Below are 25,835 nucleotides of genomic sequence, written 5' to 3' on the forward strand. Positions count from 1 at the left end.
CAGATGTCAGGTTGAGTCACGGGAAGGCCAGAAGGGACACGGAACAGGACGCGGGGTAAACATGTCATGTATTCAACAAACGGTGTCCACAGAACAACAGAAATGCTACCTCGTTGGGTTTTAAATATGTGGAGGAGTTATCGACCAATTTGCAGGGAAAGAAGCAGCTAATGCACTTGTCTTGGGCAAAATAAAATAAATAGATATGTAGTTTTCTGTGTGTGTGTGTGTGTGTGTGTGTGTGTGTTTAAGGCAAACACCTCAGCCTTTACTGTGACCTAAACACCCAACTGATCCCTTAAGGATCAGAAACACACAAGGAGGCAACAATGAGCAGTGAGTGACTGTGGGGATGGAGGGAGGGTCAGGACACCCGGGACAAGAGCTCGGGAGACTCTGAAGTGGCTGAAATTTCCAGAAAAAACATGAATGTAATGAAACCCCTCATCATCCCCCCAACCGGGTCCAGCTGACAGCGTAACATACCCACAGAGGCTTGCAGGACGTAGGTCTTCCCAGGGCTCAGTGTGAATGGCTTGATTGTCACAGTCTGTCCCGTGATACCTGCGGAGAAGGGGCACACGGAAGCCATCGCGGGAAAGCTCTGAAGGCAGGGGAGCGGGCAGACACCCTGCACCTCCATAGGCAGGGGTGCAGCAGGCTCCTCCCTGCAATGCCCCCAGATGCTCGTCACCCGCCCTCTTTACGGAGCTGAAATCTCTCCTCCAGCGTCCCCTGCCCAACAAAAGTGACCCTGAGTGGGGGTGCTGGGGGTGGGCCCAGGGTCACACTAGGCTCCGAGGGAGAGACGACGCTGGTGAGAGCTCACTCTGCACCGGTAGCATTAGGTCCAGTCTCCAAGCCAGCTAGTTTGCACATTCAGTCTGTCCGTGAGGGGTGATGAAGAAATTTCAAAGCAGGGGAGCCTGGGGGGCTCTGTCGGTTAAGTGTCCGACTCCTGATTTCCACTCAGGTCATTCGTTCTCAGTTTGTGAGATGGAGTCCTGTGTCTCTGCTGCCCTCCTCTCTCTGCCCCTCCCCTGCACTCTCTCTCTGTCCCTCCCCTGTCCCGTCTCTCCTAAATAAATAAATAAATAAATAAATAAATAAATAAATAAATAAATAATTTAAAAAGAAGATACTTCAAAGCGATTTTTATATCTTGCAGGAACCCTGTAAACCATTTCTGAAACCTGGGTGTGACCGCTGTCCCCTGGGGACTGGGTCCCTTCCCTGGGGGGCAGGGGCTGACTCTGAAGGCAGGAGGGACCCAAAATACAGGCTGGTGGTCTCCACAGGGAACCATGGCGGGGGGCGGGGGGAGAGGGGAGGAGGCATGTGACGGCAGTGAGGTAGACGTGGCCCCAGGCTTCCCCACAAGAGGCCTCAAGCCAGCACCGAGTGGAGCCAGTGCGTCACAGAGCGGGGCCACCACGCCCACTCCGTGGGGTGATCGTCCTCCCTGTGGAGGTCGCGGCCTCGGCCTGGCACAGGCTGTTTCATGTGCAGACAGGGCTCCTGGGGCTACAGAGGCCAAGTCTGCCCGTAAATGGGGCCCCGTCTGCCGTCCCCAGAGGGACACATACAAGGAGAAAAGGCTCAATGACGCCAAGTACTTCTGTGTGGAAAGGAAATGTGGCAGAAGAAAGGGGCTGGCGAGCAAACCCTTCTGGACCAGCTGCCAATTCCCATTTGTGTAGACACGCGCCGTACCGGAGGCGGTGTATCTGTGGAAGAGTGTGCGGCCCACTGGGGACTTGGGCCAGTCAACCATGAGAGGGGGCCCAGCAGCAGCTGTGGGGGGCAAGGGGCCCAGCAGGTTGTCCCCGTCACCACGGCCCCTGTCGGCACTGGAACTCGGATCTGATCCTGGGAGGCTGGGGTTGGACCCTGGGAAGACAAGCCGACACGGTAAGGGACAGGCCGTAATGACAGTCTGACAGCCTTCATCAGTACTCGTTCTGCTGTGCGTCCTCCTGAATGACGTGGGTTCGTGCTGCGATGGCACGTTCCGTCCCTTCCACCCGCCTCTCGCGTTCAGCAGACCCTCTGCGCACCAGGCCGGGTGCTGGACTGGGGCAGAGCCGCTAACCAGAGTGACAGGGGCCCTGCCTCCTGGAGCTGCCCGGGTAGGTCAGGGCGCAGGAGGACCCTGCCCCCTTGCTCCCCTGCCCCCCTCAGTACTGTAAGGCCCTGAGGCAACAAGACAATGCAGAGCCTGGGAGGGAGGAGAGGGAGAGAGGAGTCAGAGGAACGAGAGGGGCCCCTCCGAGGAGGGGCTGTCTTAGAGCTGCTGGGCCATGGTCCGGGAGGGCCCGGGTGGGCAAGGCACAGACAGGGACCAAGTAAACACTCCCGGAAGGTTGGAGATGTGGCTGGAGGGGGTGACAAAGGGAAAGGCAGGGAAATGAGGCAGAAAGTGCCAGGGCACTCTGGTGGGAGGCCCAGCATGTGGCGGGAAGACACTGAGGACTGGTGGGGGGAGGGGGGGCTATGCTATGGCCCTGAGAGGTCTCCAGCTGTGTCACATGGTGAATGAGGGCAGGCGGCAGGGACGGAGGCAGAGAAAGAGCAAGGGCTCCTGCGTGGTCCAGGTGCCTGGGGTGGTGGGACACAGACACGTCGTCCGCTGACCATCTGGCTGTCCTGCGCAGACACGTCATCCCCTGACCGTCTGGCCGTCCTGCCCACAGACACGTCATCCCCTGACCGTCCGGCCGTCCTGCCCACAGACACGTCCTCCAATGACTGTCTGGCCATCCTGCCCACAGACGACCAATCCTCCAGTGACCGTGCATCTCTCCATCTGAGAACATACTCACTGTGTGCCGGTGTGCCAGGCGCTGTGATCATCTGGCACATGGGTTTGCACTTGCCAGGGAAGCTCCCCTGAAGAGCTAGACTAGAGCAGGACACACAAGGAGACAGCTGCGAGCACCTCGCGCACCTGCTTCAGGCGCAGTGAGGAGTCTGCTGGGCCGTCACGGGAGCGGGGGTGATACAAGGTAAGAAGGTGGGACCGTCCCGGAGGAAGGGAACAGAGGCTGACCGGAAAGGAGGAAGCGCTCCAAGATGACAAGTGGGGAAGGCGCAAAGGGAGGTGCTTTTGGCAGATGACGCTCTGGGGACTGAGGTGTGGGACGGGGGCAGTACCCCCCATGGGCCTGGGGCTTTTGGAAGCGCAGGGAGCCCGAAGAGAAGTAGGTGAGCTGGAAATACGGATTTGGGGGAGACGGTGCCATGCAGAGGAATCGGGGCTTTTTCCTTCTTTGTCTCTGGGAGCTCTTGGTGGTCGTGATGCCATGGGGCAGGGGGCAATTCTCAATTTCAGAGGTTAGACCCGAGGGGACACAGGGACCCGAGGAGGGGACACAGGGACCCAAGGAGCCCCAGAAAGAGGGAGAAGCACGGACTCACAGTCAGCGGGCTGTCTCCCTCTGGACAGCTCTGCTTCTTGGATATTGCCGTAATAGGCTTCAAAATCTACACGAGAGGAGAAAACCATAACGTGTCATTTAAAGCCATAAGACTCTCCTGAAATTAATACCCACCCTCCTGACGCAGCATGTGGGCCGCCCCAGTGTGTTTCTAGAGTCTACATCCTGTCCTTGCGGGTGTTACCGCGTCACCACCACAGTGGAGGAGACAGTGGAGTCTGGGCCCGGCCCCGAATATGAGGGGACTGTGGCACTTACCAGAGGGGGAAGGGGACAGTCCCTGGGAGGGCGAACTTCCTCCAGGGGAGCTGGGTCCTCGAGAGCCCTGGTCCTGGGGAGTCACTCCCAGGGCCGCAGCGTCACCCGTGGTGGGAACCCAGTGTCGGCTGACCGTGGGCCCTGAGGAGGGTTTCCCCGCAGCTGAAAGGCCGGGCTGGCCCTGGGTCTGTGGCGGCTCCTGTGAGAACGGCGCTCCCGTTGTGTGGCACTCCGGCCAGCTCGGCTCCGTGGATGGTGGACTGGACTCTGGTGGCCTGGAAACGGCCCCCAGCCCGGCAGAGCCCAGCAGCCCCACCGTCCTACAAAAGGGAACTTGAACAAACACAGGACAGTGTCAGAAATCTGGAGCAGAAAAGCTATGCGGTTCAAGGTTTACAGATTACATCACGTGCTGCTGTAACAGACCCGATGCAAATCTGAAAAGGACATGTATGAGAAAATTCGCGGAGCCTGGTTTTCACCGGAGGCAGGCAGTCCGGCCCCTGAGAAGCAGACGCATGGAAGCAGGCCACCAATTTGTCCACGTGTCCCCCTCGGGGCCCCGCCTGGCACGGGTCGTCCACGCATGTTCGAGACAATGCGGCCACGTGGACTCTCTCCCGACCCTCGCTCACCTGTCAGCGTCTCGGGTCACAGTTCTAACAAGTGCTAGGATAATTTACAAGAAAGGACGAACGCCAAACAAAGAAAAATTTCTGAAGACGTAAAAGACGATGTGTCACGGTGGCCAGCTTTTAAGTGCTGCCGTGACACAGCAAGATTCTGTGACAACAAAGACAAGGGATAATCCCTGGCTCTGTTGCAAGATCAACTACCGGGGTCTGTGCCCCAGGTTCCTCTAGTACGTTCCCCACGGGCTTTGCCTCAGAAACGCTCAACTATCTCGGGGTGTGGGAACAGCTCCGCTGTGAAGAAGTGCATGTTGCCCGAGTCTCCGTGTCCCTCCAGCTGTGAGGGCAGCCGGGCTCCGAGCTCCGTGTAGGGAAGCTGCGTGTGGTCCCACCAAACGGATCCAAAAGAAGTTAAGTGTGGGTTTCTGAGGGCTTGGCACAAGCTTCTGTCATAGGAACAGCCACACGCAGCTCAGAAATAAAAGCCCTTCTGTTTGCCATTCGCCACCATCTCTCTGATCACAGACACCACCGGTGGGAACCCATGTCCCTCGTGGTTCAAACCCAGCGGCCACGGCACCCACAGGCCACCGCCCACCCCAGAGTGGGCGTGTTCTCCCGGGATCCCACGTACCCTCACCACCATCCTCGCAGCGCCCGGACCCACCTTCCCCACCCAAGAGAGCCAGGTCTTGGAGAAGCCCCTCTGGGCACGGGGAGCAGAGCTAGGCCGAGACCTGGCCCCAAGGATGGCGGGACCTGGCAAGGACGGGGGCGAGGCATCCCCAAGGGCATAAAGGAGACGGGCTGGGGGACACGGTCAGTGACAGGCAGGACCAGGGATGCCGGCCCAGAGGAGGCAGTCTGCACGCCATTAGCAATCTGTGAATCCCCGCGTCCTGCCCTGCTTAACACACGAAGGGGCAGCGACCTCACCTTCCACACTAGTCCCTTCTGTTGCGTTGACCAGGAAGAGGTCCCAGGAGTAGGACAGCCCGGACACTTGGCCACAGACTTCGCACTCAGCCTGAAGACAAAGTTCCTCGTTCCAGTTAACAAAGACGTCTCTAAAGTTGACCCAGGAGATGTGGACGAATCTGTGACGTGCAGACCGGGTTGGAGGTTTTAGGGAAAGGACTGGGTGCTTCTGTGGTCTCGTTCAGCCACGTTAAGAGGGTGTCTGTGTCACGGCCAACGTGACTGAGCACCTCTGGGGTGGCCGAGCCCTCACCCAGCTCCACCCATGCGGGCCAGATCTCAGGAGGCAAACACATTGAGCTCACTGAGAGGGTGTGCGATCCCTCCAGGTTACACAGCTCGGGACAGAGCCAGGATGGCGCTCCGCCCCCAGTGGCCGAGGACATTCTGCATTCTCACACGGCCTCGGGTCCTCCAGGGGACACTGCATCCATGCCCTTAGCCTTGCTCCCTGCAGTCTGCTGGGCCCCACACAATCTCTCAGGCCTGCAGCCCTGCGGCCCCCCGAATTCCTTCCCCAGGCTCCTTTGCTGACCAGCACTTGCCAACACATGCCCTGAGGAACGCAGTTCCTTAGGCGGTATGGGTGGTCAGGGTTTGCCGCCGCGGGCCTGATTCGACGGGTTTCTGTCCTGCGGGACTCGGGGGCCTCGGCAGGCCAAGGTAGAGAGACCCCTCCCCAACCTCCCCGAGCATGTGTGCGGTGCAGGTGTTCCCCCCGTGTCAGACCGCGGCCCCCCCCAGCACAGGAGGTCCGGGTGGAGGGAGCACAGCACACGGGGCCACGCAGGCTCCTCAAGGGGCCTCAGGCCGGACTGTCCCTATGTGTGCACGCATGTGTGTCTGCGTGTAAGTGGTCACGTCTCTCTCCATGCACCACGTGCATGTGCCTGTTGGGTAGGGACGGGCCAGACGCGGGAGGCCTGTCTGGCCCCAGACCTCGCAGAGACAGGGTCCACAGGGGCCCAGATAATGCCTGACAGGACTGATAGACATCCACCTTTAGAACATGGTGAGTATCTTCAAATAAATTCTTTATCTTATGAGTAGCAGAATCATATGGTACATTGTATTTTTTTTAAAAGGGCCTAACTTATTAGTATTATTATTTAAATGATGGCCCAAGGCTTGTAGCCCTGTACTGGCATTCCTTCAGTTAAAAAAAAATTTTTTTTAAGTAGGCTCCACACCCAGTGTGGGGCTTGAACTCACGACCCAGAGATCAAGAGTCACATGCTCCACTGACTGAGCCAGCAGGGCACCCCCATTCCTTCACCTTTAACACACATCATGACTCAAAACCGATGCAGGCAGTCTGGGTCTGTATGGACCTTGGAGAAGTGTCCACTCTGCTGAGACTTGTTTCAAACCCCTGGGGGGCGGTGGGGCTCCATCACAGTCGTCTGCCTGACCTTGGTACCACAGCTCATGTCCTCTCCTTTGCATTGGTCCTGCCAGGCACGGCCAATTTGCTTCCTCCTCCAGGAAGCTTTCCAGAACCAGCTACCCACACTTCTAACTACACGTGTTTTCAACATGACGATGGCAACTGCCTAGACCCGTTGCAGGGTCCATGTACGGAAGCGGTCCTGCTCGCCTGAGTCCTTGCAGACGTCCCGCTTGCCCCCAGCCCGCTCCTTGGGACCTAGCTCCCCAGGGGAAGTCTGAAGCCGGCGCTGAGTGGGGCCCTCACTCAGGTGCTAGTCTGGCCTTTGTGGTCATAGTATTTCTCTGCTCCTTCCACCTGCACCACCTCCACGCTGCCATCTGGCCCAGCTCGGGGACGCCTGGAAGGCCCTGGGCAGAGGCCCTGAGATGCCTTAGCCCCTTCCAGGCTTGGCCTCAGGCCCCAGACACAGGAGCCCTCCCGCTTGGAGCCCCCAGGTGCCAGCATGTGCCCAAAAGGCTCTGCCCTGGGGCCAGAGGACCGCGGATTCCCCCAGCCCTCCCTGGTCAGCCCCTTTCTCCTGTGGGCCCGGCTCCCGCATGTAGTGGCTCCCACACCCATAGGGCAGAGCATGGAAGGGTGCACCCATTGGATCTGCAGTGCAGGGAGCACAGGACAGGACACACCTGAGTGCCGAGTTGGGGCGAGGGGACAGGAACACCTGTGCCTCTGAAGAGTTCCGGCCACCGCTGGACACCATCAGTGTCACGAGAAACTGGTCATAGCTGTCACTCAGAGAGTCCGCAGGAAAGGAAAGGGTGGGAGCCCCGGCGTCCAGGATGCGTGGGGAGGAGGCGGAGAAGCAGGGGTACCCAGGGGCGCTGGCCGCGGTGCACTTCCAGTGATACCTGCGGGACGCCACCGCGGGGCTGAACGCACCTCCTCTGGCCTGTCAGGTGACCACCCCGGGGTCACTCAGTGGGCTTTCCCGGGGCCCCAGGGGAGCAGCTGGGCAGGGAGCTGTGAGGTTGCGCTTACGCTCTGAGGCAGGGAGGGTGGGGTGTCCAAAGCGGGAGCAGTACCGCCAGGTACCCACCCGGCTTCCTGGGCCAGGACATGAGCACCAGGCACGCTCAGTCCTCTGTACTTGCGACAGTCAGGAAGACAGCCCCAACCCCTGCCTGGGGCAGGTCCTGCCCGGGGCGGGGGGGGGGGGGTGCAGGGACACATGGAGACAAGCAGCGCCCCCAGGGAGGTGCCGGCCCTGCAGCCTCAGGGACCCCCCCCGTAGCACCCCCAAATCTGCACTCCTGCTCATCCCTTCAAGGTCACTTCCCTCTCTTGGCTGCAGGTAAGCTGGACCCGGACACCTGTCCTAACCCTCCCTGTATCCAGAGCCTGTCCAGCTCAGGCCCTTGTGGGAGCGACCCTCCCTGGGGCTCGGCGGGAACAATCCCCGTTCCCAGGGGGAGACTCAGCCCGTCTCAGCAAACACACACACTGAGCCCTTGCTTCTGGGTGCCACGTGGGGCTGTCGGGAGGGCACAGCGTGACCAAGACCCCGCTGTCTCCTGAGGCCACGGTGCAGGAGGTACGCAGCCAGCTGTGTGCTTTGTCCAGAGTGCGTACACATCACCAGCAAGTTGAGGGGCCGCCTCTGGCCTCCGCCAAAGCCCACACTTGGACGCAGCAAATGTCTACGCTGGTTATTCATGAACACTCACTGAGGCCCTGCTGGGCGCCAGGCACAGGGGATATGCCAAACCGCAGCCCTGCCCTTCTGGAGGGACCGTTCCAGAGGGAACAGACTGCTGACAGTGACAGCCGGTGAGCGGATATCCGATGTCACGGGGACAAGGCACAGAGTCGGGATGGGACCGTCGTTGCTTCAGATGGGGCCCTCAGAAGCCCCCCGGGAATGTGCTGAGCGCAGACGGAAGGAAGTGGGGTGGGGACGGTCCAGGAGTCAGCTGAGGGAAGATGCGGGAGGCACCCCCACCGCCCTGGTGCTGAGGGCGGCGGGGGAGCACGGAGCAGGAAGAGGACTCGGGGGACAGGTGGCCATAGGCCTGGGGCACAGGGAGCACTCGGGCAGTGCTGCAGACTTTGGGGCAGGGCTTTGCGAGCTGCGTCCAGCTGTTCCAAGAAGCAGGGCCTGACGGTGGGCAGGGGACAGCCAGGCACCGGTGAGGATGCCCCGTGGGAGGAAGCCAGACGCGGCCCTCACGGCAGACGGGGCCAGCGAGTCTTCCTGACAGACCGGCCACGAAGGGGGAGAAGAGCAGTCGCGGCCGCTGAAGGCTTCAGCCTCGATAACAGGAAGGGCCTTCCATCGGCAGACGGGAAGGCCGCAGAGGGCCCGACGGGCAAGGACACAGCCAGCCGGGAGTCCAACGGTGGTCTGGGTGGGGGCTGCACGGACGGTGTCCATGGAGGGTGCAGCTCGGGGGGAGCAGGATGCAGACGGTGTCCACATCAGGAAACTGGGTGAGGCCACCAGGGAAGGTGTGTGGACGGTCAAGGGCACCAGGCCTGAGCCAGGGCCTCTAACATTAAGGGATGCGCGAGACTCCGAGATCAAGCTCCCCTAACACCAAAGCAAGAACTTTAGTAACGAAATAACTTATTTGCTAAGGATGGACTGTTTGTGTGAGGTGTGAGCGGGGCCTCAGGAGAGGATTAGATCACGAAGCGGGGGGGAGGGGGGGCCCACGAAAAGACTGGCGCTCCTATAACATGGTCCCCAGGGAGCCCTGGACCCCTTCAACCCTGGGAGGACACAGTGAGGGCACCAGCTCTGAATGAGGAAGCAGGTCCCCCCCTGGGCACGGAGCCAGTTGGCACCCTGGTCCTGGCCTTCCAGCGCCCAGAGGAGACAGAAGGAAACGTGTGGTTTATGGATGATGCAGGCCGGGATGGTTTGTTATAGCAGCCGGAACGGATTGAGGCAGTATTTCAACTTCCATTTTCCAAAACACCAACTTACAAAGCTGCTCACGTGTTTAGCTCCACGCCTTCCCCAAATCCCTTACGTTACGATCCCGAGTGAAACGTCAGTTCAACTAACAAGAGTGGAGGCATTTAAGTTGTTTGAATGACGAGGCAGGATTTACGGCCACCTCTCCCAACGTTTCTGGGCCTGGGTTTGGAGAAGGCGATGGGTGGGGGGAGGGGGGGTGGCTGTGCCCAGCCCAGATGGTCACACAGCCCCCCGGCTCACCTGAGAACGGCCCCAGGACTGTCTGGGTCATGGGACTGGGATCCCCTGAGGACGACGATGAACGAGGGGGCTCTGGAGATGAACAGGTGCGTGCCCTCGGAGATGACGCTCACGGGGGCCCGGGCTCGCACCTCCACCCTCACACGGTAGCTGCTGTGCACGACGCTGCCTTCCACCTGAACCTGGGAACACCGCCAACAAGGGGGCATCACCCGGGGGACCGGGCAGGACACCCTCCGGGGTGGATGCTCCTCTGACTCTGGAAGGAAACTGGGGCATCTAAATGTGCCGTTGGCTCCAACAGCGGCTCCGAGCGCTGCACCGAGAGGGTCCGTTATTTCCAACCCCAGCCAGTCACCTTCGCCAGGCAAACAGCCTACTATGTGCCCGGTGGAAGCAGAGTGGCTGAAGCCGGTGAGGATGGGGGCATTCGCTCACCACATCTGGAGGGCACACGGAGCTGGGACTCCTAGGTCTGGGGACAGAGCAACACCGTCAGTAACATGGCCCCGTCCACTCAGTCCAGATGCCAAACCTACTCCACAGACAGGGAGTCTGTCCGTCTGTCCGTGGTCTTGGACGGCACTGGCGACTTCCTTCAAACTACAGTTCTACCCCCATGTGATCGATGCTCTTGAAGCAAGTAAATGAACTTTGAGACAAATACTCTTCAACTCAGGAATATGGAACAGTTTATGAAGAAGGCATTTGCAAGGGTTCTCTTAGAAGTTTGATGCAACTTTAAAACCAAATAGAGCCTAACACCCGCTGCTCTTTTCACGGGTCCTGGCTGGGTCCTCCGTGACTTTCTCCAAAAACGTACCCATGGTCCCTGCTAGCGGTTCTCCCGAGAGCGGGCCTGAGGGCGATCCACCGTCTCTGATTACACTCCAATCTGCCTGCCCAGCTCCTCCCGCCCAAGAAGCCAACAGGAACGTCCAGAGACGGGGACGTGCAGGGTGGGGGAACCCGTCAGGACAGTGACGGCAGGAGGTCTGGACATCTGAGGGAGTGGCCCCCGAAGGCGAAGTGATGACATGAGCTCGGATCTCAGCAAAAGCATCTTCTCAAGTCAGGTCGCCACGACTCGGACAAAGACACATCCGTAGCCCACTCAACACCAACGACACAGCTGATGAGGGAGTGTGTCAACCAGCGGAGCCATTGAGCTCCGAGGCGTGGACTGCAACCTTGACCCTTCCCACGTGGGCAGGTGAGGGCACCTGTGACCCCACCGTCCGGATCTCGGGGAAAAGGGACCTTCAAGCGCTGGATGCATGAAGCTACCAGCACTGGGCCTCATCAATCATTTCGATGCCCATCTCTGTGCACCTCATCCAACGGCACGCGCTAGCTCAGAGCTGCAGGATGGAGAGGAAACCCATGGCCACACGGCCCTGTCCACTTCTCTTTTTGCCAGGTCACAGAGCACTGACTCGTGACCTTACACAGTATGAACCAGCCTCTGCATGAATGACTGTTTCTAACCATGACAATGGTACTTGTAATCTGCAGGGTTCGGAGCCACACCACAGGGAGATGGGCATCCGTGCCAGGCCTCCGGGCAGGGGGCCAGACCGCCTGTCTTGGGAACTGTCCTCCACCCCATTCGTGCCCAGCTGGAACACGGGGTGGTTAGGCTGGTCACACGGTCCACACCATGACCGCACTGGGTCTGCGCTGGGCCACGTCTGTCCAGCTGAAATCTGCCCAAGAACCTCAGTGATAAGGAGACCCCCAAGACTGGTCACAGAACAGGAACGCCTGCTTGGTCTTGTCAATGTGATGACGGACAGTAAAGATTTTAAGCTATGTTAAACCAAGAAAAAATATAGACCATTTCAGGAACAAGTGATTTCAAGAATATAATGGGTGTGCCTTGGGTGCCTCAGTCAGTTGAGTTGACTTTGGCTCAGGTCATGATCTCATGGTTCAGTTCATGAGTTCGAGCCCCGCGTCGGGCTCTGTGCTGACAGCTCAGAGCCTGCAGCCTGTTTCAGATTCTGTGTCTCCCTCTCTCTCTCTGCCCCCTCCCCTGCTTGTGCTCTGTCTCTCAAAAATAAACAAACATTAAAACATTAAAAAAATAAAATAATAACTGGGGCACCTGGGTGGCTCAGTCAGTTAAGGATCCCACTTTGGCTCAGGTCATGATCTCACAGCTCATGGGATTAAGCCCCATATCAGGCTCTGTGCTGACAGCTCAGAGCCTGGAGCCTGCTTTGGATTTTGTGTCTCCCTCTCTCTCTGCCCTCCCCTACTTGTGCCCTGCCTCTCTCTCTCTCTCAAAAATAAATATTTAAAAACAGGGAGTATTACTAATAAAACATTTCCACTATTTAAAAATTAACAGATCCTTATGATGCTTATTATAGACATACCAAACCTTGTCTCGTTTTCAGGCTCCTTCACCTGTTCCATTCCCAAAACACAAGGGCTGCCTGCTGGGGCTCCTCCCTCCTGCTCCTGTCCTCACTGCTCAGAAAGTGTCCCAAATGGACACTCTGCTCTCCTGAGGGAAATGGGGAGCAGTCTCACTGTACTCCATGCACTCGGTCTTGACCTTTGCGTTTTCCATTTCACTTGTGCGAGTAATCACGAGGGTAGGTGACTGGCCGTAAACCCACCTGCAGTCACCTGTTCTGCCTTTCTGCCCATGGCCACTGTGCCATTTCAGCCTCCTGTTGCCTCTGAGTTCACCATTAGAGCACTCCAGAGTGATGGAACGTTCCAGAGAGTATTCAGTAGTGAAGTCCCATCCTTCAGTCTACTCCCAACTCTTCCCTAATTAATACTTCTGAAGTAAAGTGTGGTTCCTACTCTGCTGCCTCTGACCTTTCCTGTGGCCTTCGTCTGCAACGGTGCTACTGTGGCCATCACCCGGCCCTTGGGGAGGGGTCCAGGGCACTGTGGGACGAGCACAGATGTGGCAAGGAAGCATGTGGAAACCCTGATTGTGGTGCAATGCTGCTGAGACACGCAAGCACATGTCACTGCTCCCAGTGTGTGTGCTGGTGTCCCCAGGGACCTGAGGGACCCACGCTGGTCCCTATGCATAGGACAGGCCCTCATGTCCCAGATGAAGGAACAAAGCCCCCTCCCTATGGAGCTGGGGCGGCACCAGTGGTCTCCAGTCCAGCCTTTACACCTGCCAGGCAGACCCCAGACCCCTCACCAGGTCTATTCCCCACTCGCCCTGCCAGCCTGTGCCCCCTCGCGAGCCCTAGTCTCCTTCAGGGTCTTGGCCCTGGCTGCTGCCTCCCACGTCCTGTGCCCCATGAAGCCAACTCTCCTAGAAGAGACCATGACCTACTGTCACCATTTTTCCAGCCAAACGCAGCAAATGTCAGCACCAGCCTGGTCACCAGGGTGCCCTGGTGGCCCTGCTCTCTAACATCCCCTCCCTTCCCAGGCAGCGGGCCCCTTGATGACACAAATACACCTTTAACATCCTGGGACTACCTCGGTGACATGGTCAAAGCAGGTGCACAGGAAGCTTTTGCTAAACAAGGAGATTTTCACGATTACTCTGTCCCCATTTGGACATAAAATGTGTTAAAGGAATCAAGCACTTCTCGAGATCCCAGCCACACCTGTTGTGGCCCTCTTTTTCTTGGACAGAGCAGGCTGGGGTAACAGGGGCCGGGGTCCTGTTCGGAGGCTGGTGGAAAGCACGCTGGCCGGTCACCCACCTTGGCAAGTGCAGTGTAGTTCCCGGGCTGCAGGAAGTAGCCGGGGACGGTGAGGGTCTGCCCGTGAGTGCTGACAGCAGCGGGCAGGGGCACCTGTGCCCCCTCGGAGTTCCAGAAGGTCCAGGTGTAGGAGAGGCCTTGGGAGATGTCACAGAGGATCGCAGACTCGAATGTCACACCCAGGTTCACGGGCTGAGATCTCCATACCTGCAGGTTAAAGAGAAAAGAGTCTCGAAAGGTCCATTATGCCTGACGCCACAGAGAAGCATCAAAACTTACTCTCAACATAGGGCACCAGTGACCCTCTTGCATAATCACAGGGTGGGCCCCTTACAGCTGGAATACAAAACACTGAAACAAATACACATTCTTCCTGCAGACAAAATCACGAGTCAATATACAAAAACAAGATAGAATACATGAATGTTTATACTTATATACCCATGAGAGGAAAAATCCTTCTAAGCATAAGATTAATGGGAAAATATGAAAGGGAAAAGGTGAATAGATCTGATTCCATAGAAATTTAAACTTCTGAACAGTCAAATATAGTTTCAAAAAGATATCCACATAGAAAAGAAACACATGGGTAAAATACATGGAAGTTAGTATTGTTTAAAACTTTTTTATGTTTATTTTTGAGAGAGACACAGTGACAGAGTGTGAGTGGGGGAGGGACAGAGAGAGAGGGAGGCACAGAATCTGAAGCAGGCTCCAGGCTCCGAGCTCCAAGCTGTCAGCACAGAGCCGGGCACGGGGCTCGAACCCACGAACTGCGAGACCAAGGCCTGAGCTGAAGTCGGACACTTAACCACTGAGCCCCCCAGGCGTCCCAGTATCGTTAAAAATCAAGAAATATTAAGGGTACCTGGTGGCGCAGTGGGTTAAGCGTCTGTTTTCTCATCTTAGCCCAGGTCATGATCTCACAGCTCGTGAGTTCGAGCCCCGCGTCAGGCTCTGCACTGACAGTGAGGGGCCTGCTTGGGATTCTCTCTCTCCCTCTCTCCCTCTCTGCCCCTCCCCCACGTGTGTACACTCTGTCTCTCTCTAAAACAAATTTAAAAAGAAAGAAACTGGTATTTATTAAAATTGGAATGTGACTTTTGACGTTGTGTCCAGTGACAGTGGCATTCTCCTGATGCATTTCAGATGATTTCCCGTTTTTCTTTACACTCTTAGAAAATGTGTTTGAGACAAAAAAACTATGAAGAAAAAACGGACTCGCCAATGTTGTTTTATTTTAAAAATGAAAAAAACTTGAGTACTCTTTTTTGTGGAAAACAACCCCAGGAGGTGCCTGGCTGGCTCAGTCAGTAGAATGTGCCACTCTTGATCTCAGGGTTGTGAGTTCGAGCCCTCGCTGGGTGTAGAGCTTACTTAGAAAACAAAAAAAGAAGAGAACCCCAGATCACACAGCCAATACACAGTTTGAGCCACATGGCGTGGAGTCAACTCGACCTTGTTTAACCAGGGAAAACCCCCATTTGGTGGCTCAACCCAAGAGCAGAGTCAGGATTTAAGCGCAGACCCCTCTCCCCTGATTCCAGGGGGACCCATGCTCCTAATGGCCATGTTAGGGGTCCCCCCTGACCTTCTGTCCATGTCCCTGACCCAGAGAGCCCACTGCCCGTGCAGATTGATGACCTTGTAGGCACATGCTGGCCTCATGGGGGCATGGGTCTCACTTGTAAGAGACTGTCACTGTCCCGTAGGGCCCACATGGCCAGGAACCACCCGGGCCTTGCCCGAGGGACTGTGTACCCCCTGATCCCCACTGCCTCATCTGGGGTAGGAGGTCCCCAACCCAAGACCCTGGTCAGCAGCCCATCAACGGCCTCTGATGCCAGAAAACCACGGGACACATTCGGGCAAATGCAGCCGAGTCCCAGGCTTTCACTCCGTGTGTCACTGGACACTTCTGCCCTGAAAGGGGAAATCCGCTCCACACGAGAGGCCTCAAAGGAACAAAAGGAATAAAAAGTGGCCCTACTTTTCCTAACCCATAGTAGGCGCTCAGGAAAGGGCTGGCTGACACCGTGTGTACCCGAACATTCCCTTCTCCTGACAACACTTCCGTGCTTTGCACCAGCAATTTCTGGAAAGCTTCTCAGAGCCAGCGGCTCTGAGCACCAGAGGAAGAGGGGAGAATGAAGGCCCAATCAGCCCGGAAGGAGGACCCCTGGGCCTGGCTCTGGGCGCTCAGAGGCCCTCAGAAGCGCCGCCTCACGTCCGGCACGGAGGGCCAGTTGCACAGAGCCTCCCTTTACTGCCCCAAGTGCTGTCGTTCCGGCCCAGCCCTACCTGCACCTTCCCCGGCCCCATGTTCTTCACCGGGGGCGGCTGGCAGGGCTCACGCACGACGAAAAGTTGCTTTCTCAGGGAGGCGGTGCTGACATCGTTGAAGGCGAGGACCTGGACGGTAAACTCCCCTTCCCTGGAAGGGCCACAACGCACAGGAATGAAGAGACTGAGCCCGTCCGTCTGTCCCTCCTCCTCCGGGACACCCTCCATTGGAGTGAGTGTAGGACTCCGAGCCGGGAGGCTCAGACCCAGACCCGGGTGGCCCGCACCTCGTCCACTCCTAACCTTGAACGAGGCTTCCCGTGGGCACGTCCACCTCCCCAGGCAGGCCTAGCTGTGCGTGGATCTCCAGAATGCCTCACGCCAGGTAAACAGTGGGTGCTCAATAAATACCGAATGAAAGGACACAGCCCAAGCGCCTCAGGATGACAGAGAGGCCCTTCGCAGTCTTCCGAGCCCCTTCTACCCGCGTCGGGCCCCCACCCCTCGTCCAACTGCCCTCTCCGTGCCTCCTGGGGCTGAGAACGTCCATCTTCCTCCTGCCGTCCCCAGACCAGGAGCTCCCGGGGAGCAGCTGGGTTTACATGTCAGTCTTCAGTATCTGCCGACGGCATGCGCTGCGGGGTCGGTTAGGAGACCCTTATGTGCCGGCCGCCGCGTGCAGAGCCCTGCCTGCGCCTGAGAACCTCACCTGCTGTAGCTGTGGCTGGCAGAGCTGCCCCCCGGGCCCACGGCGCCGTCCCCAAAGTCCCACAGGAAAGCGACATCGCTGCCGAAGTTGAGTCTGCACTCAAAGGTCACGCTGGTGTTGAGCAGAGCCGAGGACGGGGACGCGAGCCGATTGGCGACGATTCTCCTCTGTGCCCTGATGCGGTGGGGCTCCGAGGCCACCCTGCCCAGCCTGCTGGAAGCCTGCACCGTCACGCTGTACCTGGGGGGGGGGGGGGGGGGGGGCGGGGACCGAGGAGGGGGCAGGTAGGGCAGGGGGAGACAGGAACAGGTCAGGGGCAGAGAACCCCGCCTCACTGCCCGAGAAAGGTGGGGGTGGGCACGGTCCTCCACAGGGCTTTCCCACTTACTGGGGGGCCACCCCTCGGTCATTAGGTCAGTCACCTCCAGAGTGGGAGGGGGGAGGGCCAAGCACTGGGACCCTTCCTTGGAGGGGGAATTTACCCAGGTGGGGGAGATGGGATCTGAACCCAGGAAAGTTTGGTTCCAAAGCCCCACACATGCCCCTGGTGCAAGCGGGAAGGAGGGAGCCTCTTCTTTAAATTCACATTTGAGGGGCGCCTGGGGGCCCAGACAGTTCAGCGTCCAAGCCTCTGACTTCGGCTCAGGTCATGATCTCACAGCTCATGGGATTGAGCCCTGAATCGGGCTCTGTGCTGACAGCTCAGAGCCTGCTTAGAATTCTCTCTCTCTCTCTCTCTCTCTCTCTCGCTCTCGCTCTCTCTCTCTGTCTCTGCCCCTCTCCCGCTCACACTCTCTCCCAAAATAAATACACTTAAAGAAATCAAAGTTTAAAAATGAAAAAATAAACAAATGTACGTTTGAAGTCCCATTTGCGGACGCACCAGCGGCACTAAGTGTGAATGTAGCTCGAGGTCGTGGCGGGGAGATCTGTACACTGAGCTACGGCCACACTGCCAGCAGCCACCCCTCGTGATGCCCATTGACTGACCACTGGGGGATGCGGAGTCTTTTCCTAACGCTCCTGGAAGTTGTCCTCACGGGTGGGCCTTCTCCGAAATACCACAGGAACTCCAGGGGGACCGTCTCCTTGGTCACAGCCAGAAAGGTGATGTCGGTGTCGGTGGCAAACACGGTTCCATTAGTGTAGACAGAGACGGCTGTGTACGTGAGGGAGGTACGGATGCTTCGGGCCATCCAGGGACCCCAGCCTCCTCACCTCCCACACGGTCGGGCGGGAAGGCAGGATCCTGAGCCCGCTGACATACAGGCGGCCCCAGTGCAAAGGCCAGCAAAGTCCTAAAGTGACGGGGCCGATTCCCTGTGAAGTCTCCTGGAAAGCGTCTGGTACGGGGTCAGGGGCTCCCAGAGGATTCTGCACCATAACCCACCCCGTACCTTCAGGCTGAAGCCTCGCGGTGGGTGGTTTCTAGAAAGCCCTATAACAAACTACAGGGAAACAGAGCTAGTTCAAGGGCAAAAGAAAATCTCAGCAGAGCTAATCGCAGACACTGGCATTGCCCAGGGCCCTCGGTGATCCCGACTGACTCTGACAAGTCTCGAATCAGAAAGGGAACATACGCTGCATCTGGAACCGAACAGTCACGGGTTTCCACGCCTGGCCGCCGCCCACTCGTGTCCGAGAAGTGAAGGACACGTTCCACGAGGGCCCAGTTGGAAAACGATGTGTGACAACAGTGCCTACGCGGGAAAACACAAAACAGAAAACGTGGTGACGATCTTAAAAATCCACTCCTCTGTCTCAAGCAACAGATGGTCCCCAGTTTCCATTTTTTACTCTCTCTCTCTGAATCCCAGTGGATTTCAAAATTCTGAAGCCCGAGGTTTGGAATCAGACAAGCCTGCGGAACGTGAACCCGTCACAGAATGTTTTTCGCGGGAATCCTGTGTTTTCTCTTCTCCCCCAGGAACTGCCTGGCGTGGCAGTAACTGTTAATTCCTTTGCTGGATGGCCTCGTCTTTAAAGGGCCTCCCCGGTGCGCACCAAGGAGTGTCTTACTTCACAAGGGCTCCTAACAGGGTCAGGCGGGGGCAAGCTTTTAACCCCTCGGACACGCAATGCAAAGGGCTGCACACACATGATACGTGTGCACACATGTACACATATATGCACACACGCGTGTGTGCGTGTAGCGGGAGGGCAGGCACCCCACATGGTGTCAGGGTCCAGAGCAGGACCGTCGTGTCTGGGCACACTGGTCTGCTGGGACAGGAGGAGAGGAGACGGGTCTTTGTTCTCAGGGACTGGTGTTCTGTGCAGCTCTTCTCTTCACGGAGACAAAATCCTCTTTTATAACAACGGTAACGTGCAGTGGGTATTTTGTTCTTCATCAATGCTCTAGAATATTTTTTTAACGTCTGTTTATTTTTGAGAGGCAGAGCGTGAGCAGGGTGGGGGCAGAGAGAGAGGAGACACAGAATCTGAAACGGGCTCCAGGCTCTGCACGGACAGCAGCGAGCCCGACACGGGGCTCAAACTCGTGAACCGTGAGGTCATGACCAGAGCCGAAGTCGGACGTTCAACTGACTGAGCCACCCAGGTGCCCCAGTGTTTTAGAATTTCTGAAAAATAAATATCTCATGTCTAAGAGTGACAGCATCTCACTGACCACACCTACAACTCAGTTCTGACCAGGACACAGTCACCAGCCGGGAAGAGGAACCACGACGTACGAATCTGCACGAGACTACTTGGGTGGTCCATCTGTGCCGGGTCTCCCGATCCCAACTCCCAGTGCAGACCCCAAGGGCACAGACTAAAATGCCTCCTCCCTGTGTTTTGTGACATCCTGGACAGAGAGGCACTCACGGGGCTAAGTGTATAGAGAGGGTGCGGTCGGTGTGTAAGATCCCATGAGTGTCATCCGGACACGTCCTTGCTGGCCTTTCCTTTTCCCTGCTTCCGGGAAACATAACCCCTAATTCCATCCCCTGAGGGAGTATCTCTGACGGGTGCCCACACTCGCCCACGACTCTTCTTCCCACGTGTTGCTGATATCTGGCTGGGATCCTCCACTCCCACTCCACCGGCCTCCAAGCCGGGTCCCTTACAACACTGAGCGCCAAGGGAGCCCCCGCCGGCGGCTGTGGGCCTGATGTGAGCGAAGAGGGAGAAGAGCGCCTGGCACCCTGTGAGCATTCAGCCACCTGCAGCACCCGTCGGGCCTCCTCTCTGGGCGCGGACTCACTGCCACGTTGTCAGCCCCAAATGCTCTCCCCGCACCCGTTACCTCGCGGCAGACCCACTCCTCAAGGCCCATCGTGGACTGCTTACCCTGCAGGTGCACACAATCCCTCCCGAAACCTCCCAGGCCCTGGCCGTGCCCTTGGGGACGCAGCTCCATGTCCTGGCTCCTGTTTTTCAGACGCAGACCTCCATGTGTTTACTAGACTGTGAATCCTGAGACAAGGACTCTGGACGTGCCCCTCAGAGCACAGTACTGTGCAATCAGTGCTTGCTGAGCGAGGCGCGGTGAGGCAGGAGCGCGTGTCTGGATGGGGAATGGCTATGCCCTGCACCGTACAACGCCAGCACAGAGGCTCGCTGCGTCCAGAGTGGAGGGCGGGAGGTTCAGACCCCGGGTGCAGCTCTTACCTTTCTGATCCGTGCGGGAGTCCGTGAGGACAAGAAGCCCGTCCTTGTGGATGCTGCTGGAGTTCATGGACACGGACACGGTCGCAGGGCCGATGTCCACATAATAGGGGCCGAGCTCCTTTTCAGTTCCACAGAACTCACTGTGAATAACTGCCTTGAGCATATAGACTCCTTCTGGAAAAAGGAAGAAGAATGACCACTAGATGAACCATTAAAAACATGTGCAACATCAAACCTGCATGGAAGGGCAGCGACGGTGATGACACTGGGAACTGACACAGCAGAGGCGACTTTCTCTTTCAGGGGGACCACGTCCTGGGCACGGGACACCCCGCAGGCGGGCCATGTCGTGGGCATGGGACACTCCACAGGGCCCTGCGTGGGTTTTAGTGCTCCGCTGTAGTGAAAGTCTTAATAATTTTCATTAACAAAGGGCTCTGCATTTGCATTTTGCCCTGGGCCCCGGGAGTTCTGCTGTGGTACATATTCACAAGGATGGAGACAGACCCTGGTCACCCCACCACTAGGCAAAACAATACAGTGGTTGTGAATATCACAAGCACAGACAAGAACACGCGGCACACAACTGCCCTCTAATGAAGTGGGGGGGGGGGGGGTGGCGCTGAGCTGGCTGGCAGGCGGGAGACCACTGAGCACATAAAACACTCCACAAAAGTTAAGACGGGGAGCCCCTGGGTGGCTCGGTCAGTTGAGCATCCGACTCTTGCTGTCAGCTCAGGTCATGATCTCACCGTTCATGAGTTCGAGCCCTGCATCGGGCTCTGTGCTGACGGCTCGGAGCCTGCTTGGGATTCTCCCTCTCTCTCTCTCTGCCCCTCCCCGACTCCCACTGTCTCTCTAAATAAATAAATATATATTTGTTTAATCTTTCCGGGGGCACTTGCGTGACTCAGTCAGCGGAGCATCCGACTTCAAATCAGATCATGATCTCCCCATTTGTGGGTTCGAGCCCCACTTTGGGCTCCCTGCTGTCAGCACAGAGCCTGCTTCAGATCCTCTGTCTTGTTCTCTCTCTGTCCCTCCCCAACCTGTGCTCTCTTTGTCAAAATTAAACAATAAAAAAAAAATTTCTAAAAAAAAATTTATAAAAAAAAGCAGAAATTAATAAACTTAGGGGAGGAATGTAATTAATGAAATTCAAAGACTGGTCCTTTAAATAAACCAATGAGGGGCGCCTGGGTGGCGCAGTCGGTTAAGCGTCCGACTTCAGCCAGGTCACGATCTCGCGGTCCGTGAGTTCGAGCCCTGCGTCGGGCTCTGGGCTGATGGCTCAGAGCCTGGAGCCTGTTTCCGATTCTGTGTCTCCCTCTCTCTCTCTGCCCCTCCCCTGTTCATGCTCTGTCTCTCTCTGTACCAAAAATAAATAAACGTTGAAAAAAAAATTTAAAAAAATAAAAAAAATAAATAAACCAATGAAACTGTGCCTGACCCAGTCAAGGACGAGGAGAAAGCATAACCCAGAAACAAGACGCAGCAGAAGGAGACACCCACGAACACTGATGACATGTAAGGAGCCGTTACTGCCTGCTTGGCTCACTTCGTGCAAATACACACGACAACAGGGGTTCAGTGGATGCTTTCCCAAGAAAATGTAACTTAAAAAAACTAACTGCAACAGAAATAGAAAACTTCAACAGTAAAAATAAACTCTTTCATTTATTTTTTTAAGTTGATTTATTTATCCTGAGGGGGAGGGAGGGGCAGAGACAGAGAGACAGAGAGAGAGTCCCAAGCAGGCTCCATGCTGTCAGCGCAGAGCCCAACATGGGGCTGGATCCCATGAATGGTGAGATCATAACCTGAGCTGAAATCAAGAGTTGGATGCTCAACTGACTGAGCCACCCAGGAGCCCAAAAATAAAATCTTAAAAAAAAAAAAAAAGGTTGTGGGGGATCAGGGGCTGCACCTGGTCGTCTCAGTCAGTGGAGCGTGCGACCCTTGATCTCAGGGTCATGAGTCTGGGCACCATGTTGGGTGTAGAGATTACGTAAAAATAAATTTTAATTTTTAAAAAATTTTTTTTATTTTTACATTTATTTTTGAAAGACAGAGTGAGACAGAGCACAAGTGGAGGAGGGGCAGAGAGAGAAGGAGACACAGAATCTGAAACAGGCTCCAGGCTCTGGGCTGTCAGCGCAGGGCCCGACGCGGGGCTCGAACTCACAAACTGTGAGATCCTGACCTGAGCTGAAGTCGGACGCTCAACTGACTGAGCCACCCAGGCGCCCCCGTAAAAATAAAATAAAAAAAAAATAGAAGAAGAAGAAAACATCTAAACAGATGAATTCCCACGGATAAAATAGAAGGTGGCATAGAAGAAATGGAGGCGATTAACATCTATATGCGTGTGTATGTATCAGTCTCAGAGAGTTATCAGCAAATTCTCCAAAACAGAGTAATGATTTCCAAAGCTATTTAAACCATTTCAAGACCAACAAAAGAATAAAGAAAACCTCCACACAACATCGATACCCCAAATTCAAAACAACCACACAAAACTTAGTGACTACAGACGAGTCCCATGTCATTACCAGAGGAAGAAACATAACTAAAATGTTGGGAAGCTGAATTCAGCAGCATGAAGAACAGTATCCCCAAATCCAGTGGGTTTTCCCTCCTAGGAATTCCAGGGTGATTCAGTATTAAGATGCTGGTTAGCGGCACCTGGGGGGCTCAGTCGGTTGAGCGTCCGACTTCGGCTCAGGTCATGATCTCACAGCTTGTGTGTCAGGCTCTGTGCTGACAGCTCGAGCCGCGACCCTGCTTTGGGTTCTGTGTCTCCTTCTCTCTCTCTCTCTCTGCCCCTCCCCTGCTCATGCTCTCTCTCTCTCTGTCAAAAATAAATAAACGTTAAAAAAAATAAAAAACAGAAAGATGTCGGTTAATATTTACAGCTCTAAAGAGGCAGTAAAGAAATCATAAGATCTGCTCCACAGATATTGAAAAGGGTTTCACAAGTTGGATGACTCTTGATTTTATTTCATTTTTTTTTTTTTAGTAGGCTCTAAGCCCAAAATGAGGCTTGAACTCACGACCCCATGATCAAGAGTCACATCCTCCACCAAATGGGCCAGCCAGGTGCCCCATGGCTCTTGACATTAAAAAAAAGTCCTTGATAGGAAGCCTCTTCCACTGTTGGTGGGAATGCAAACTGGTGCAGCCACTGTGGAAAACGGTATGGAGCTTCCTCAAAAAATTATAAATAGAACTACACTATGATGGAGCATTTGCACTACTAGGTGTTTACCCAAAGAATACAAGAATACTAATCCAAAGGGATACACACACGCCTATGCTTACTGCAGCATTTTCACAACAGCCAAACTACAGAAACAGCCCAAGTGTCCATCGGCAGGTGAATGAACAGATGTGGTACATATGTACAATGAGATATTATTCAGCCATAAAACAAAATGAAATCTTGCCATTTGCAAATGATGTGGCTAGAACTAGACAGTATTATGCTAAGCCAAATAAGCCAGTCAGAGAAAGACAAATATGGTTTCACTTATATGTAGAATTCAGGAAACAAAACGAATGAACAAAGGGAAAAAGAGAGAGGCAAATCAAGAAACAGACTCTTAACCACAGAGAATACACTGATGGTCACCAGAAGGGAGGAGGGCGGGAGAAACAGGTTTTGGGGATGAAGGAGGCGCTTGGGCGATGCATGGATGTGCTGAATCACTATACTGTACACCTGAAACTAACATAACACGGGTATTCAATTCCTAGCTGGAATTTGAAATTAAAAAAAATTTTAAAGTCCTCGATAAAAGAGCAAAGATGAAAGCTTCCTTAACATTTGATAAGTTACATCGGTCCCAAGTCTGGCACCCATTTAACAAACGACACTAAAAGCATCTCGCGACAAAGATGCCGCCATCCTCTCCCTTCAGGCCCCCTGTTCAGGAAGCCCCAGCCAAGGTGATTATGTAGGACAGGGAAGGACAGGTGTCAGGCCGGGGGTACGGGGTTGGCATATCACTACTTGTAAATAATGTTTACATGACTGACAAACACTGAAGAATACGCTTCACGGTTAAGGATTTGTGGCCACTCAGAGCGATAGAACGGTGCAACGTTAATAGCGAATACCAGCAACTTCTCCACACCCGACGACAACCAACCTGAAGATAACACCTGATGGGTGTCCTCTCTATGAGCTAAAACTCAGAGACCATAAAAGAAAAGATAGAGTATACTTGATAGAAATTAAAATTTCTGCATGAAAAGCAAAAACAACTCTAAGCAAAGCCTGAACACAAACGACACACTGAGAAAAAGAACTGTTGCAGCTTATATCACCTACAAAGGGCTAATCTTCGTAATTACCGAAAGTGCTCATACGAACACCATGGGGAGTTGAGCCACAAAAGTGCTATTCTGGGTACAATACGGCAGATGCTGGCCCTTTCTCACGGTCGGACCTAATAACTAGTGAGAGCTGCTCTGGGGACTAGAAACCAGCCAACCCTTGTTGCGAGCAGTTTAGTAACAACCGTCAAGTTACAAATGCACCCGGCGCGCCTGGGCAGCTCAGTCAGTTGAGCATCTGACTCTGGCTCAGGTCACAGTCTCACCGTTTGTGAGTTCGAGCCTCACATCGGGCTCACTGCTCTCAGCCTGTCAGCTCAGCCTGCTTTGGATCCCCTGTCCCCCCTCTCTCTGCCCCTCCCCCTACTTACCCTCTCTCAAAAAATAAATAAAAAAAAAAAAAAAAATTACAAACGCACTTAGCATTTGAGGCAAAATCCCTCTTTTCTTTGAAGTGGCAAAATGGCACCCACGTGTGATTAGTCACTGCGGTGTTGTCTGTGATATTGAAAGATTAGAAGAACTCTCGATGTGTACAGATAAAAAGCATGGTTAAATAGACTCGGGCACATTAATGTGCACCCTGCACGTGGCAGGGCAGGGAAGCCCATCCTATGGGGACGCGGGAGGAGCTCCAAGATGTGGCCGGGCGTGTGTGCCAGCGGGGAGCAGGGCTCCGAGTGCCGCCCTCATCTGTGTTCAGGAGGAGAGAGGGTCATGTACGGGCACCAGAGGCCTAAGGGATAGAGAGCAGGGGTCCCTGAGGGGGGACACCCATCACCACACATGCCTCTGTAAGGTGGGGGCTTGAACTATGAGGAAGTCCCAAGTTCAAAAGATAATTTTAAAAGATAAACAGAAAGCGGGAAGCTGCACGCTGCTGGCGAGCAGGAAAAGGTCAGAATTCCCACCCACCTCGCCCCCCACACCGCTGCTGGGGACTCGGTCCTTCTCCAGGCAGCACGGTCCCAGCGCCACGTGTCCGGAGAAAGAGGTTTTTTGTCACTTTGCCTACATGCAAGGTGTTCGACACTTTAGTACAAACGATGAAGCGAGCAGCATCATGTGCGCGTGCACCCACCTGAAGGACAGTGTCAGCAGTTCACATGGTGGCTCAGAGCTTTCCCTGGGGAGGGTCACGTGGCTCCCCAGGTGTGCGAGCAGGACAGACCCGTCCCGCCTCCCCTACGTGGGGAAGGGTAGCAGCGGGGCCGGCAGGACACAGCAAGGGAAAGTGCTTGGGGGCGGGCTCGGTGCAGCCCCCGAGCCTGTGTTACCAAGACACG

At 55.5% G+C, this 25,835-nt stretch overlaps 1 protein-coding gene across 1 annotated transcript in view; it reads right to left on the reverse strand.

The window, feature by feature from the left end:
• Window positions 1–25,835, reverse strand: part of PKD1L1 (polycystin 1 like 1, transient receptor potential channel interacting) — a 116,219-nt gene that overhangs the window by 61,368 nt on the left and 29,016 nt on the right. Inside the window, 13 exon segments of the mRNA XM_040455029.1 lie at window positions 487–564; window positions 1,714–1,890; window positions 3,418–3,483; window positions 3,696–4,028; window positions 5,264–5,424; window positions 7,379–7,600; window positions 9,913–10,094; window positions 13,605–13,811; window positions 15,906–16,038; window positions 16,597–16,836; window positions 17,587–17,755; window positions 18,177–18,296; window positions 20,212–20,385. Of these exon segments, the coding sequence (XP_040310963.1) occupies window positions 487–564; window positions 1,714–1,890; window positions 3,418–3,483; window positions 3,696–4,028; window positions 5,264–5,424; window positions 7,379–7,600; window positions 9,913–10,094; window positions 13,605–13,811; window positions 15,906–16,038; window positions 16,597–16,836; window positions 17,587–17,755; window positions 18,177–18,296; window positions 20,212–20,385 (2,262 nt within the window).

The sequence above is a fragment of the Herpailurus yagouaroundi genome, unplaced genomic scaffold (assembly GCF_014898765.1).
Source record: "Herpailurus yagouaroundi ecotype Mexico unplaced genomic scaffold, PumYag 214, whole genome shotgun sequence".
NCBI classification, from domain to species: Eukaryota; Metazoa; Chordata; class Mammalia; order Carnivora; family Felidae; genus Herpailurus; species Herpailurus yagouaroundi.